We start from the raw sequence: 15,939 nt of genomic DNA on the forward strand, positions 1-15,939 counted from the left end.
CTCCAGCAGAATATATACAACTACTTGAACTTGGGTTGGAAAGCGATGATGACAGGAGCTAATATGGACTGCCACGCTGACAGAAACATTGACAGGGAGCCAGTCGGCGTGATCGGGACTAATTATAGTACAAGCAGGAGATAACGGCGGGTGTAAACGGCAGGGTGGGTTTTGTTATGTGTACACAACACGCGTATCAAATTCACAACCGACGTCACATGCAGATGTTACAGTCAGGTTCTCTTTTCCCTAGCCTGGATACCATACCAGAACCTCAAAAATATCTTTTTGTGTTGGGGTCTGGCAGGATGGCTGTAGAAAGGTTCTCGAAGGCCCTTGATCAGAGGGAGGAGAACCTAGGATTGATGACCACTCACACCACAGGTAGCCAGCTACAACACACCACAGTTGGTCAGCAGGCTATCACAGTAGCCAGATGGTAGCGAATCAGGTACTTAGTGGTCACTGTTATGGATTAAAAAAATACAGTTGGGGGTCTTTAACCAATCATGGTAGGGGTGTAGTACCTCCTGCTGATCCTGCTGCTGTTCTATTGGTGGAGTTTTTTTTGCCCACTATAAGGGGCAAAATTGAGAAGGCTGCCTATGCCATCCGGCCAGACCCCTGCACGATAGATACTTGAGATCGGGCTGGGGTTTGGTAACCAGGCTATCTTTTCCCTGGATGTTGAGCGAACAGGATTGGATTTGTATGACCTAACTTATGACTTTGTGAGTTGAACATTACCCATGGTGTGAGTTCAATTGGTGTGAGATTATTTGACAGAACACAAAGCACTCAAAACTTTCAAAGCACACTTCCTTGGCAATGGATTTATTACTACTGGATTATTACTAATGGATTATGGAACTACTAATGGGAATGTTGGTCACCCTACGGCCACTCCCTCATAGAAAAGATGGTAACTTTGTGAGGAAGCATGTTTGTTGTTGAAATATCCCGCAAATGGTAAGACCCCTTCACAAGAGAGCAAGAATGAGCCGGAATGCCGTCAGAATTAGATTTCTATTACTGGGAATTCGTAGTGTATTCTAGAAATTATCACTGCATTCCAGATATTTGATCCCGTTCTTTTGGCTGGCCTGAAAGTTTTTGACATGCTAAAAACATTCGAAGAGGAGAAATATCGAACGGCATTCAAAGTGTATTTTAATTATTCTAACTGCAGTGTGACCGCATTCTACGGTATTTTAACATTATTCGAAGCATTCTTATCTCATTCGATGGAGAACCGAAACGGCAAGCCACTTCGAATCCTACCAGAATGTGACCCAAAGGATATCTGGAATGCAGTGAGAATTTCTAGAATACACTACGAATTCCCAGGAATAGAAAAGAATTTTCATACTGAACTATAAAACATTCACATAATTGGCTGTCACAAATTAAATATAGAAACCGGGAGATTCCCTATCGATCAGAGGGTTTGTTCATTCTGTCCAGAGTCAATTGAAGACGAATATCACTTTATGGTTGCATGTACCAAATATTCTGATATACGCAATTCTCTATACAAAAGGCTGACATTTTATACACAAGGATTTATCTCAATGGACCTGAAGTGCAAATTCAAATACATCATGACATGTGACAATCCCTGCATGGCAGATATATATCAAAAATATATCAAAGACGGTTTAGACATTAAAAATTCATCAAATGATTGTAAAAGCCTCCAATGATTGTAAGAAACTTATCCCATACTACAACTCTTGTATTAGTAAGATAAGCCTTAAGTTAAGCTATAGCACTGTAGTTATGTAGATGCCATACTTTGTACCTCGTACATTGTTGTGCAATCAAGTTATTAGTTAACTGATGGCGCCTGATGGCGCATAGGGCGGCGCCCATCTCCGTTTCAGTAGCCCTTGGGCCACACAACGCAATTACTACAGCAGGTGGCTAGTGTTCAACTTCCATACTCTTTCCCAAATGCTGAGTGCTAAGCAGAGAAAGAAGCATGTACCATTTTTAAAGTCTTTGGTATGACTCGGCCGGGGATCGAACTCACGACCTACCGAATGCAAGGCGAACACTCTGACCACTAGGCCATTGCACAAGGTATATTTCATGAATACACACACACACACACACACACACACACATAAAGAATGAGACAGACTGCCTGCATGTCGTGCTGACCTCCTCCACGAGGACAAATATCCGTTATTTGATTGATGGAGAAACTGTGGCCAGTATTGAGTCTGAAATACAGCCCTGCCCGGGGGCGATGTATCAGATCTGACGGTTATTGCTAAAAGAACTAAGGTCTCTTTGATCATCTAATACAAGATTGGTGATCATTGAATCTAGGGATATATAGTTCAAGTTCAACGTTTCCGGAATGAATATTGCCATGCTATGAAGTCATAGATGGACGCTGTGGGGATAGGGCAATAAAAGACATACGAGAAAAGTTTTAGTTTCACTTTTACTTTATGACGAACACACAATCACACACACATAGTCATACAGTCACTCACTCACACACACACACACACACACACACACACACACACACACACACACACACACACACACACACACAGAGAGACACACATATACACAAACACACACACACACACAGACACACACACACAGTCACACACACACACACAGACACACACACAGTCACACACACACACAGTCACACCACACACACACACACAGACACACAGACATACACACACACAGACACACACATACACTCACACACACACACACAAAGACACACACACACACAAAGACACACACACACACACACACACACACACACACACACAAAACGTAAAAACATCGTTCTTTTTCTACGAAATTCTGTCAAATCAATGACCATGCAGTAAAACATGAGATAGCGGGCTTACCACGAGCGTGTGCACCACGATGGCGCCATGTCTCCGCTGGGTCTGCGAGAACAGGTCCGGCGGGAACTCGTGAATTGCTGGAAGAGAGAAAAAAAACACGTGCAACATCAGCAGCTGGCACTTACAGACAACTGAATACTCTACATTCATCTATTTTCTCCGGGACTTGGTTTCATGTTAGGAAAGCTGGAAGAGAAAAAAAACACGTGCATCGTGAGTACCTGGCACTTCATGCTGTATGCATCAGCGTGTCTGACATGTCTTCCCCCTGCCCCATTGCAGGGATTTTACTAGGATTTTACGCAAAGTGTACGAGCACGCTGCTCAACAACTCTTCATATGTCATCTAGCAAGACTTTTACAGAACTATCTACGTTTGTCTACACGTGTTTTAATAAGGGTTGGGGGTGGCTCTGCAGATTTAGATGGAATATACGGAACCTTTCCACAAATAACTTTAGTTATATAATTCAATACATTTATAACGTTAATTATGACTGGTTTAGTTCAAAATGAACATTTAGCCCATGTTGGCCATGGATATGCAATAAAGATCGCTGTCATTAACACCAACAGTCTATGTACGTGAGGTCAAGTTTGTAGTTATTTTCCTAGGATTTTCAGCAATTATTACTGGCTACATGAAGCTACATCATGCTTCACCTTAGTCCAGAATTGTAAGACGTCAAAGGGCTTTGGGAAATGATGATTTCAGTTCAATAGAGGGATGCAAACTTGGCAAACGGACAGCTCAGGGAAGCTAAGAGCGCGTTTAAATCTAAAATTTCCGCCGGCGCCATTTCTTAGAAAGGTTTTAGATCTTCTGAGGCAGTATCGCCAACTTACATGAATTTTTTGGCAATTTCTCAGAAATATATTATAGCTCGTTTGAAACGTTTTTGTCCATCATCTCAAATATCCGCCATTTCTGAGAAGAGTATCAGACCATTTTTTTGCAGACCAAGTCTTCTGAGGCGTCTTTTCTTGTCTGATGACTCATCTGCAGACTTGCGCGCGCCAGTTGGTCGGTTGCCAGGACGACCGACGGAGGGACATCGACATTACATGCCGAGTGGTCGGTGACGTCATTACCTGCCGAGTGACCGGTGACGTCATTACCTGACGAGTGGCCGGTGATCTTTGGCATTTCCTGCAGCAGCTGTGGTCAGGCACAGGGCCTGTAGTCTAGAATTCAGACACAGGGCCTGTAGCCTGGAATTCAGACACAGGGCCTGTAGCCGGGAATTCAGACACAGGGCCTGTAGCTTGGAATTCAGACACAGGTGATGTAGTCTGGAATTCAGACTCAGAGGCTGTAGCCTGGAATCCAGACTCGGGGCCTGTAGCTGAAAAAACGCTAGCTGGCCGTACTGTACTTGGTGGTAACGAGTTCCACTCTTCGATGGTTCGAGGGTAAAACTGATTTTTGAACACTTTAGCCTGATAAAATCTCGCTTATAGCAGCCCACCCAGCAGGCCTCCTCTGCGGGAGGGGCCAGTTACAGCCCCGGACAGCAGAGTTTGTGTTACACAGACTATGTGGAGGGGCCAGTTACAGCCCCGGACAGCAGAGTTTGTGTTACACAGACTATGTGGAGGGGCCAGTTACAGCCCCGGACAGCAGAGTTTGTGTTACACAGACTATGTGGAGGGGCCAGTTACAGCCCCGGACAGCAGAGTTTGTGTTACACAGACTATGTGGAGGGGCCAGTTACAGCCCCGGACAGCAGAGTTTGTGTTACACAGACTATGTGGAGGGGCCAGTTACAGCCCCGGACAGCAGAGTTTGTGTTACACAGACTATGTGGAGGGGCCAGTTACAGCCCCGGACAGCAGAGTACGTAAATCAAGGCTAAATAAATACTGCAAAAAAAATCCCCTCAATTCCGGTTGGAAACGCGGTCACCTCTTCAGCACCAGGGCTAACTCGCACCTCGAGCAAGTTTTGTCTCAGGAATCCATTTTATTGAAATCCCGGCAAGCAAATTCAGTGGGGAGGGCTAATTTGGTCACGTGGGGATGGAAGATTACAGTGCTGAGGAAAACCTAATCTCAAAGTGTTAAAAGCTTTGACCTTAGAAGACTTGACCTTGGTTATGACCTTCGCCGCGGTATTCCATGTCAGGGCATCCTCCATTGCAGAGCCCAACAAGCATGGTTTCCTATTCTTGATACTTCTCTTCCCAAATTTCAACACTGTGAAGAAGCGTGAAGAACCCCCACCATTACATTTCAATGTTCTACAGTCATAGCATCAACTCTCAAAATTCCACCGGGTGCTATGATACCGCCACATTAGTAAACATTGGTAAGAGACCTTCTCAAGAACAAGTCTGGAACACCTGAGTATCTAACGTGTACCGGTATACTGATGCTGCATTGATACATCTCTTTAAATCACTTTAAATTCATGTATTGTTTCCTCATGAGGGGCATGATGTTTTACCTGAAGTCAGAAAAATACCTCTATGGAGTCAGGGAAAACGGTTGACCTCCTACACCTACACCCCTGATGCTGCACTGACACATCTCTTTAAATCACTTCAAATTCAAGTATTTCTCATGTGGGGTATTGTTAGAATTGATATTACCTGAAGTCAGAGAAATACCTAAAAGGACTCAGGGAAAACGGCTGACCTCCTCCTACACCTACAACCCTGTATCTGTATCTGTATAGCCGGTATAACCGCCCTTCGGCGTAACACACCAGCTTCTGTATCTGTATCTATATAGCCGGTATAACCGCCGTTCGGCGTAACACACCAGCTTCTGTATCTGTATCTATATAGCCGGTATAACCGCCGTTCGGCGTAACACACCAGCTTCACAGGCACGCGGCGCGGCAGCAGCTGGTTATATTACACCAAAGGACCCGTCACACCTAGCTTTTGCACATCTGCAAGCGTTCTTTAAAACTATCCAGAGAAGATGCCCTGCCGGGAGACTAGAGGTCAGTACCAGGTGGTCAGCTTCGATCTTACACTAAACAGACAGCACCCTACAACATCCTGCTATCGTCACGGACAGAGCACAGACCATCGCCAGCGGTACTGCCGACCCGTCTGACCCATAGTTAACCTATCCTGACCTCTGAATTTGTTTCATACAGCACGCTTTCTTCATTCGTGTGTCTGTACTGTGTACGTTTCTTCGTACAAATGAGATCGAAGACGAACGTCACTTTGTTATGGAATGTTCTCGATATAATGACAAACGCACAGAGGTGTTCACATTACTTTCCGCTTGCTCTAAAGAATTTGCTACTCTCTGTTCGATAGATAAACTCAATTACATTCTGGGAGGCGATAATCCACACTGTGTACAAGTAGGCAAATATATCCACGAATGTTTATACCATAGAACCAATAGTGTAAATGACAAGCTAGACACTATATGTTGATTTATTCATACCTTTAGATATCCATATATGTGTGTTAAATTGTACTGTATGTAGCTGTTATACATGTAGACCTTACGAAAGTCGCTGTACTTTTGTCGTGTCAATAAAGATCTATATAAAAAAGAATTACAGAGTAATGCATCCGTTTGTCAGTGTGCCAAATCTTACATTTTTTATTCATTTCACCTATTCATGTGTTAGACTGAATTATTTCACCTATTCATGTGTTAGACTGTAGTGTCTGCAGAGATTGATATATTATATACAAAATCATATTCTATGGCTCAAGCTTAGTAGTCATCCTCTCATGGTTAGAATTCGTTCCTCTAAAATATTCGACAGTGAAGCGACAGTGAATAGGAGCCAGAATAAAGTGGATAACAGGCTAAGATGGTTCACCCAATTCGCTAAAATCAGACGTTGAAACTGACAAAATTAGCCTGCTTAAAAAAAGCATGCTTTTAGTAGCCCGTGGCGATACAGGTATAGGAGATAAACTTAGCGATACGCTGAAAAGGGAACAGAACCAAGTTGCTACATTCTGTGCAAACAAGTACGACGGTAGGGGGGGGGGGGGGGGGGTGGTCAAGTGTCACCAATTTTAAAACATATCTACAGTAGTAGTTACTCAGATACAGAAAAAACTATCCAGACTATACATGATGCACCAAATAACTAATAACCTGGAAGACAGAGAAGCTATCAAGTACCTAATGCCGGCGCAGAAAATTACAAGAAATAGTCATGCCTTCAAGAACAAAGTTAGCACAGAATTGAGGGTTATGAAATGTGTAGACTCAGAGCGAGCTCGCCGGAGTGAGTGTGAGTGTGTAAGAAATTCCACTGGTTAGCCGTCAAGGCCCCGGACCGGCGCCTGATGAGGCCGAGAGATGGTGTATCACAGGCTCCTGACGATGTAGCCGCTTACTTAATAAAGAGGCGAGCTACAAGATAAGACGGAGAACAGGACATGTTAAGATGGGGAAGCGTCTTGGGGTTATCTTTAGGTTATCTTAAGATGGCGGAGCGGCTCATCCGCGGACGGGTAATTCTCCATCTTACTCCATCTCAATGTTTACTCAACCAAGGCCTTGATATGCGTCAAATGGGCGTGACGTGTCGGCGGGTTAGGCCATAAAATTCCACCCAAACTTCCTCACATTCACTGACAAAAAGAAAACAGTTCTCCTTCTAACATCACAAAACCCACACATAATAGAAAGGGTGGGATCTTTCGTCTTCCACTGTCTTAAAAAAAGGAGTCGAACCCAATAACCTAGGATCTAGAGTTAGCTTTTACTAGCTTTAGACTAAAGTAGACACTTGTGATATTTTTCGTACACTGTTTGTATCTTTAATGTTACCTACAATTAGCCCTCGGGCAAGAATTTGCAATAAACGTTATTTGCACCACGGTCGATAAAACCGTACTATGGTAAATGGCTGCTATCCGTTGTATTTAGAGCAGGGTGTTTAGGATCATCAATTCGACGGAAGGTGGTTTCAAATTGCAATATTATAGTTTCAAATTAACATTCGTCGACTTGACATTCGCTAAATACCATGTTTTTTAAAAACAACGGATATAGATCACCTCGCAGATATAGGTTAACTAGCGTTATATTCTATTTCAAAACGCCACAAGCCAAGCCAAGGGGAATAGAGCTGCAGCTGAATCAGTATCGGTTCCCTGTATGGCTTTGGCTGTGTCAGCTCGAGCTACCACTACCTATCAGGTACAGAGTTCTATACTGTGATTGTACACGGAAATAAAGATCACAGTTCTTATAATGTACAGAGTTCTATGCTGTGATTGTACACAGAAATAAAGATCCCAGTACTTAATTATGGCTTAATGATAATATTTAAGAAAGCGTTAACATTACGTAAAGTAACTTAAAGAATGCCAATGCAGTACATTTAAGCACACTTTAAGAGTGCTTAAAGAGCGGTTTTCATGCATTGTTATCAGGTAGAGAGTTCTATACTGTGATTGTGCACAGAAATAAAGATCACAGTTCTTATAATGTACAGAGTTCTATACTGTGATTGTGCACAGAAATAAAGATCGCAGTTAAACTGTCCAAGAAAACCAATTAAGTTACTTATAAAGCCTGGTCTCTGTTGACAGGTGGTCACTATAGGCAGCATTCTTAGTGCTGGTACCAATGGGGAAAATCATCTATTAACGGAGGAAACGCTAATCAATGGGAACAATTATCAATGATGGTATCTAAGATACTGGTTAATCGAAAATACTTAATGCTGGGAAAAATCATCGAAGGGAAAAATTATGTAAAAGCGGCCATATTGGCAAGGCGGTCCATACGTAGCGTCGGTCACTTGCAAGTACATGTTTGAATAAGTATCTGTATCTATATAGCCGGTATAACCGCCGTTCGGTGTAACACACCAGTTTGTATATATATTTGGGATATGAGTGGATGGAATTCATAGCTCCTCGGGAATCCGTTATCTGTGTGTGCTTGTTTCTTATCTGTTTGTGCTTGTTTCTGCAGCAAATGGCCCCCAGGAGGCGAGACGTGAGTGCCAGAAGACAGATGACCGAACAGCTTCTGCAATCTTTTCCTCGACAGATCATTTACAGGATCCCGCTTCCGCCATGAGCCTAACGTAAGAAACAAGGAGAAGCCGAATCCAAACACTGCAACAGATAAAAGGACTTCTACCATGTTGCGTATTTTGGCTTTAGAAAATTAATATAGTGGAAGACGAAACACATTTTATGTCAAACTGCTCTTTTTACGATCACGAAAGAAAATAGCTGTTTGATGAGGCCACCAAATTCCACCCAAACTTTTTAACATTCACCGACAAAAGGAGAACAATTCTCCTTCTAACATTACAAAACCCAAACATAATAGAAAATGTGGGATCTTTCGTCTTCCACTGTCTTCGAAAAAGGAGTCGAACCCAATAATCTAGGATCTAGAGTTAGCTTTTACTAGTTTAAGACTAGAGTAGATGCCTTTGATATTGTTTTACTTTGTCTGAATATCTCATGTTACCTGCAATTAGCCCACGGGCAAGAATTTGCAATAAACTTTATTATTCATTAATAGCAATTAAAATTTTTAAATACCATTAATTAGAAAACAATGTTGTTTCTTCCGTCATTCAATTATTTTTCAATTTCGCGAGTCATGTCAACAAGATGCACCACTGCTTGTGAGTTTATTGTATTTTCATGATGGGGGCTGGATACACAAACCCACGATGAATTATGTAACGGCGATTTTTGTATGCGCCTCCTTCACTCTTTTGCTATATTCCAATGCCAGATCAAAGCTGAATTAATAAATAACCCTACTTTTCGTTTTGGTTTTACACTTCCTTGTTTCCTTCTGGTAATTCTCAATTTCTCTATATCCATTTATTATTCAGTGCATTGTGTTTTCAATCTATTGGTTCCGTCATGCCTTATCCATACTTATTTCTTTTGTATAATTTGTATACTTCCTTGTTTATTTCTTAGATCTTAGAGGCATATGGGGTTCCAAAAGACATTGTTAATGCTATAGCAGTTATGTACAGAGATACATCCGCAGTTGTTATCACTCCAGATGGAGAAACTGACATGTTTAGCATTGATACTGGTGTACTGCAGGGGGACCCTCTTGCTCCATTTTTGTTCATTATATGTCTAGACTACGCGTTAAGGTGCTCGATTTCAGACACTGATGGTTTTACACTCCGTCGTCGGCGTAGTAGTCGCTACCCTGCAGAAGTCCTCGCCGATATCGATTTTGCAGACGACATTGCCCTTTTGGAAAACTCATTACTTTTTGCACAAATCCTGTTAGACAAAGTAGAAGTGGCATGTCAGGCCATCGGCTTATATTTGAACCCGTCTTTTACTTAATACATGCATATAAACCCATCATCTTCCCAGCAACTAACTACTTCCGACGGTTCTGAAATCGAGCGTGTAGTAGACTTTAAGTACTTAGGCGGCTATACCAATTCTGAGAAGGATATGGAATGTAGGATTGCTCAAGCCTGGAGTTCTCTCCATTCCTTACAAAAGATATGGAAAGCACCCATCAGTAAGCACACAAAAACCAAAGTGTTTAAAGCATGTACTGAGTCCATTTTACTGTATAGTTGTGAGTCATGGACTATGACAGCAGCACAGAGCAAAAAATTGGATGGTACTTATACGAAAATGTTGAGAAAGGTGTATAATGTTTCATGGAGAGACTGTCTAACCAACAAGCAACTATACGGCCCACTCCCAGCCATTTCATCTGTGGTGAGGCAGCGCCGACTCGCCCTGGCAGGGCACGTGGTTCGTGGGAACGAGCCTGCAGGGAGACTAATGGACTGGCTACCAGAAGGAAGGCGCAGAGTTGGCCGACCGTACATTACCTTAAAGACAATGATAGAAAGAGACATTGGACTGTCAGGGCCAAGTTTGGTGTCGGCCATGAGGGACAGATCGTTCTGGAAGTCTTGTGCTTCGGGCTGTGCCTCACCGGTGTAAAGCCGGATGAATTATGTATGTATGTATGTATGTTTATTTCTGGCAACGTTAACTTTCAATTTATACTCATATCCATTTATTATTTCCTAAGTTACGTTTAATTATTTTGTGTAATATATTTTTCATTCCATAGTTTCCGTTAATTATTATCCATACTTATTTGGGTCAGGTTGAAGTGAATTGAGATGATATAGGAAGGCCTTCTTATAAGCTCTTTGCTTTTGGCCTACCTTGCACTATTCATGTATAATGATTCACTCATATGTACTTTTTGTTGTTGTTTTTAAAGTGCGAACAAATAAACAAACAAAATCAAAACATGCTCGGTGTTTACTCTAGGAAACAACCAGGAGATAGAAGATAACCAAATATAACCTCTTGTGATGCAAATTCAAAATATTGACCTTTGTGTCTCACAGTGTAACTCTAAGTTAACTCCATATGCATTTTTCGCGGGAAACCTATATCCGTTGTATGGGGAAACCTATATCCGTTGTATTTAGGAACAGATATTCGGGATATCAAGCCGATGGACGTGGTTTCAAACTCTTACCCCTCCTATTGCAAAGGTACTCTCCAAGCAGAGGTTAGGCTCCGGCTATTTTTTTTAACGTTTTTTTAGTCGTTTTTATCGGGCTTTCTATTCTTTTTTTCAATATCTTGCTGTGTCAATCTCCCAAGAAATCGTTCTAAACGTGTAAGGAGGCTAGGGCTCTTAGATTGAGCAGGCGGATTCATGAGCGCAATTACCGGCGCAGGCCTGTGTGTTCCCAACGACCTGACGAGGTTCAACTCCGCCTCGTAACAACCTAATACTAGTATCACATTTCCATCAGCTGCAGCAGAGAAGGAAAACCATGAAATTCAGTAATTCCTACATTTTGAATGATCTACAACTCAACTCAAGCTCAAATTTTGCACATCTATCAGCAAGCGTTCTTCAAAACTATCCAGAGATGATGCCCCTACTGTGTTTGGTGATAACAAGTTCCACTCTACGATAGTTCTGGGAAAGAACGAATTTTTGAACACATCGGTCCTAGGTTGGTAGCTCAGGTATTTGAAGGTATGACTGAGCTCAGCCCCAGCCCCGTTAGAACCGCAGGCCCGAGGCGTTCCCGCTACGCGCGGAGGAGTCGGACGTTCCGATTGGGCCACGTTGTGCGCCGGTGACGTCACCGAGAGCGGTTGCCACGGCAACGCCAGACGGAGTTGTCAGATGCGTTACGTGATTGGGTGATGAAGGGCCTCAGGCTGCAGTGTAAAAATCAAGGCTTCAGCAGATATCTCTGCGAAAGAGTGGAAACTGCCTAAACTGGGGGATTTTTGTAATGTGTCCAATTATTTCACCATTGGGTGGGAAACTGGACTTGCGTTTACCTTTTCTTGTTATATTATGTACAATGTGTTATTTTCTGTCAGACGTGATTTTCCCTTGCTTTTCATTTGTACTTGATTTCTCTTTGTAAAAATGTACGCTTTGTTTTATGTAAGGGGTAGCGTCAAAATATGTCTACCCCTTTGTCATATTGTATTATTGTTTAAATGTTTGAATAAAAAAAAACTGGGGGATATTTGGAAATAAGAGTTTGCTGACCATACCAGTGCACAGCAAAATATTCCCTAATGTCCAGCGGCATAGCTGAAAAATTGTGCAAATTGGTCTAAAAGCACCAAATTTGGCACGAATACAGTTGAATGTATTCTAAACAAAAATAGATATGGAGGCATCTCAAGTTCTGCCCAGAATTGGTTTTATGGCCTTTTGGGGGGCATTTTTAGAGCAAAAATGTATATTCTTGGCTACTGTGCCCAGGTTATTAACCAGAATGACCTGAAATTTTGCTTTTAGACAAAAGTGCACAATTAGCCTGATTTTTTCAGCTATGCCGCCGGACTATAATATCTCTACATCTCTAATAAATGTAGTTATGGAACAAAGGTGGCTAAATGATATGAGGCTTAGTAAACTGTGCAACTTCCGATCGTGAAAAGATGATTGGACTTTGAGAAATGTACCTCATTTTCAAGTCAGATTAAGTATAAACATTATGACACAAATCTAGACGTAATGATATAGGCCTAGCACACAGTGCAACATCATAAATCGTAATACAGGTTTTGCTATCACAATGCCTTTGCTAATCTGAATTGATATTAGTTCTGCATGGGGTGCGGTAACGTTAACGATAAATAGTTGGTATGCAAAATGGTTTGTAACTGTTTGGAGAATAGAGCTCCTTTTATATTAACTTGTCCACATACGCACGGTAACGTTTGCAGTTTTTTAAGATATCTTTTTAAGATAAGTCCACTTTTTAATTAAATTCCGAGTATATATATATTTATTTTCTAAGTATTACTATTGTTGCCTTGCGTGCTAAGACATTTCACACACATTGTGCATTTCCAAATCTACGTGGACCAGTATAGCAATCATTACAATAATTAAAAAAACTATACTCTTCTCTAAACCATGACTCACGTCACATGTTTATCGCGTTGGAGGCATGATAGGGTTAATGCCACTATCAATATACAACAACTGACCTAGCCTCCGTTGCAGTCTTTGGAACGAGGATGGTTTTTTTTTTGGGGGGGGGGGCGTTGGTTCGCGATTTTCAACGTTGGCTATGTTCTCTTGTGCCGGAAAAGGGAGTTTGCCGAGGAAGGGAACTTGCCGTGATAGAGAGTCTTTGTCCCGTTCCGAAGACTGCAACGGACTCTAAACTGACCGAACTCACACAATTGTAATATGTAATGCACTTTTCAAAATATCTTTCCCCAATCTTTGGAAATTTGATGTGATTACACTGCGCGCTTTGGTTATCTATTCTGTTCTAATTGTGCTACAGCGTTTATAATTGGATAGATACTAACTTAAAGATGAAGTGCAAATCGAAAATGACTTTCATCTGTAAGGTGATTTAATAGTGTTGAACGGCATGGTATGCCTATTTCATTTTATATACATGTACATTACAAACTTTATGTCCGTAAATACAAATGTCTTGAATGAACTACGCTTTTCAAATTTCAAGTTTACGTCGATCAGTATACCACGGCTCGCCAAGTCATTAAAATGGTTCACAGATTTACGCTCGTCTGGAAAACCATGAGTCACATAACTTAGGCATTCTTGAGTTGTGCGTTTGAGGCATATAATTATGTAATAGGGCTACTGAAACTACCAAAGAACCCCCCCCCAAAAAAAAAACAACAACAACAACAATATACAACAACTGACCGAACTCACACAGTTTCAATATAAAATACACTTTTCGAATTCCAACTATCTTTTCCCAACCTAAGGAGATTTCATGTCATTGCATGGTGTGCTTTCTTGATCTATCCTGAATATAATTGTGCCATAGCGTTTTTAATTGTATGGATGCAAACTCTAAAATGAAGTGCAAATTGAAAATGATTCTCCAATGTAAGGTGGTTTGATTGTGTTGAACGACATGCATGCCTATTTCATTTTATATGCATGTGCATTATAAAGTTTATAATTTTGAATAAAGACATCTTACATTGAAATGAAGTACACTTTAAAAATTCCAAGTGCATTCCCATTTCTTCGTAGATTAGTATAGCACGGCGTGCCAGGTTATTATAATGCTGCACCAATTTGCTCTCGTCACAGAAGTTAGGTATTCTTTAAGCCCCCTTTACAAATCAAGAATTTAGCTCGGCCGAGTTGTCAGCGAGCTCTAAATTACGAGGAGGCATGGCCTTCATGCCTACGAACAAATGGCAGAGTTTCTTCGTCGGCATCAGGGTCATACCTCCTCGTAATGTAGAGATAGCTGACAACTCGGCCGAGCTAAATTCTTGATTTGTAAAGGGGGCTTTAGTTCGTTTAGTGCATAATAGGGTTACTGACAAATCAGAGACCCCCGCAAAAAATAGTTGTTCTCACACAATTTTAATATGAAATGTACTTTTCAAATTCCAACCATCTTTTCCCAATCTATGCAGATTTCACATCATTGCATGGTGTGATATTCTTATCTCTTCAAACTGCATTGTGTCATAGCGTTTACGGTTGTGGAGATATCAGGCTAACTTTGAAATTAAGTACGTTTTAAGTGCATTTCCATGACGTGTCAGTCATTAAAATGGTGCGCAAATTTACACTCGTCTCGAAATCATGAGTCACAAAACATTTTAGCGCGTTGGAGGCATAACAGGGTTGCTGACACTATTACGGATCCCCTGCACACGAGGTACAACACCCCGCACAATATATCATTAATTATAATGTTTATTTGCAAGTTCTTGCCCGAGGGCTAATTGCAACATGGAACCTACAGAATATATAGTAAACATACATAAAAAAAACAAGACTTTGGTATAGGTAACAATGGTGAGAAGTGGAAACAAGTGGCTATTCTAGAAATGATATGGACTGCTGAGAGCTACGGTTTAAGCATTAGGGTTTGACTTCTTTTCTGGAAGTAGTGGAAGACGAAGTACCCCACTTATTCTATAATGAGTGGGTTATGTGACGTTAACAGGGTTATAGTTTTGTAGTCGTCACTAAACGTTTGGAATTTTTTGTGGGTTTTGCAGGTCTCTTCGAATATCCCTTTTCTTTCCTGGCCGTTAGAGAGGCAGTTAATAAATATTGATAATACTCGAAAGTGCGTGTGAAAAAACTAGAGGAAACATCTGTAATGGCTCTCCAGTGGTGGGAATAATGAATGAATGACCTTTATTGTACATTTGTGCTCAAACAAGCTAAGTACATGTCGTAGCGCTAGTGATAATCAGAAGGTGCAATTTTGATATAAGAAAAAGGTATCTTATCACCTCTACATATGCTAATACATTCTGGTTTGTACAATAATGGCGGGGCTGCGAGACCTATCAGCGGCGGGAACACAAAACAACGGATAAAGGTAACTCCGCGAATAAAGGTAAACTAGCGTTAAGTGCGTGTGAGAAACCTGGTGGAAACCTCTGTGACGGCCTTACAGTGGTGGAAATACTGTAAATGCATTTAAGTTCGCGGTAGCGGGAAAAAGGACTTTTCGCGGTGGCTTTAATTTCGCGGTATCACCATGCACTGTAGTCTCTGCCATGGAAATATGTTCGCGGCCACCGCAAAAGTCGAGAACATTAAACCACTGCGAAAGTTTCTGCAT

The 15,939-nt window shown here is 41.5% G+C and overlaps 1 protein-coding gene across 1 annotated transcript in view; it reads right to left on the reverse strand.

The window, feature by feature from the left end:
* LOC118423459 (sodium/potassium/calcium exchanger 4-like) overlaps positions 1–15,939 on the reverse strand; it is a 50,347-nt gene that overhangs the window by 32,410 nt on the left and 1,998 nt on the right. The window contains exon 3 of the mRNA XM_035831630.1: positions 2,886–2,962. Coding sequence (XP_035687523.1) covers positions 2,886–2,962 — 77 coding nt within the window. The remainder of the gene's footprint in view (positions 1–2,885; positions 2,963–15,939) is intronic.

The sequence above is a fragment of the Branchiostoma floridae genome, chromosome 1 (assembly GCF_000003815.2).
Source record: "Branchiostoma floridae strain S238N-H82 chromosome 1, Bfl_VNyyK, whole genome shotgun sequence".
Taxonomy (NCBI): domain Eukaryota; kingdom Metazoa; phylum Chordata; class Leptocardii; order Amphioxiformes; family Branchiostomatidae; genus Branchiostoma; species Branchiostoma floridae.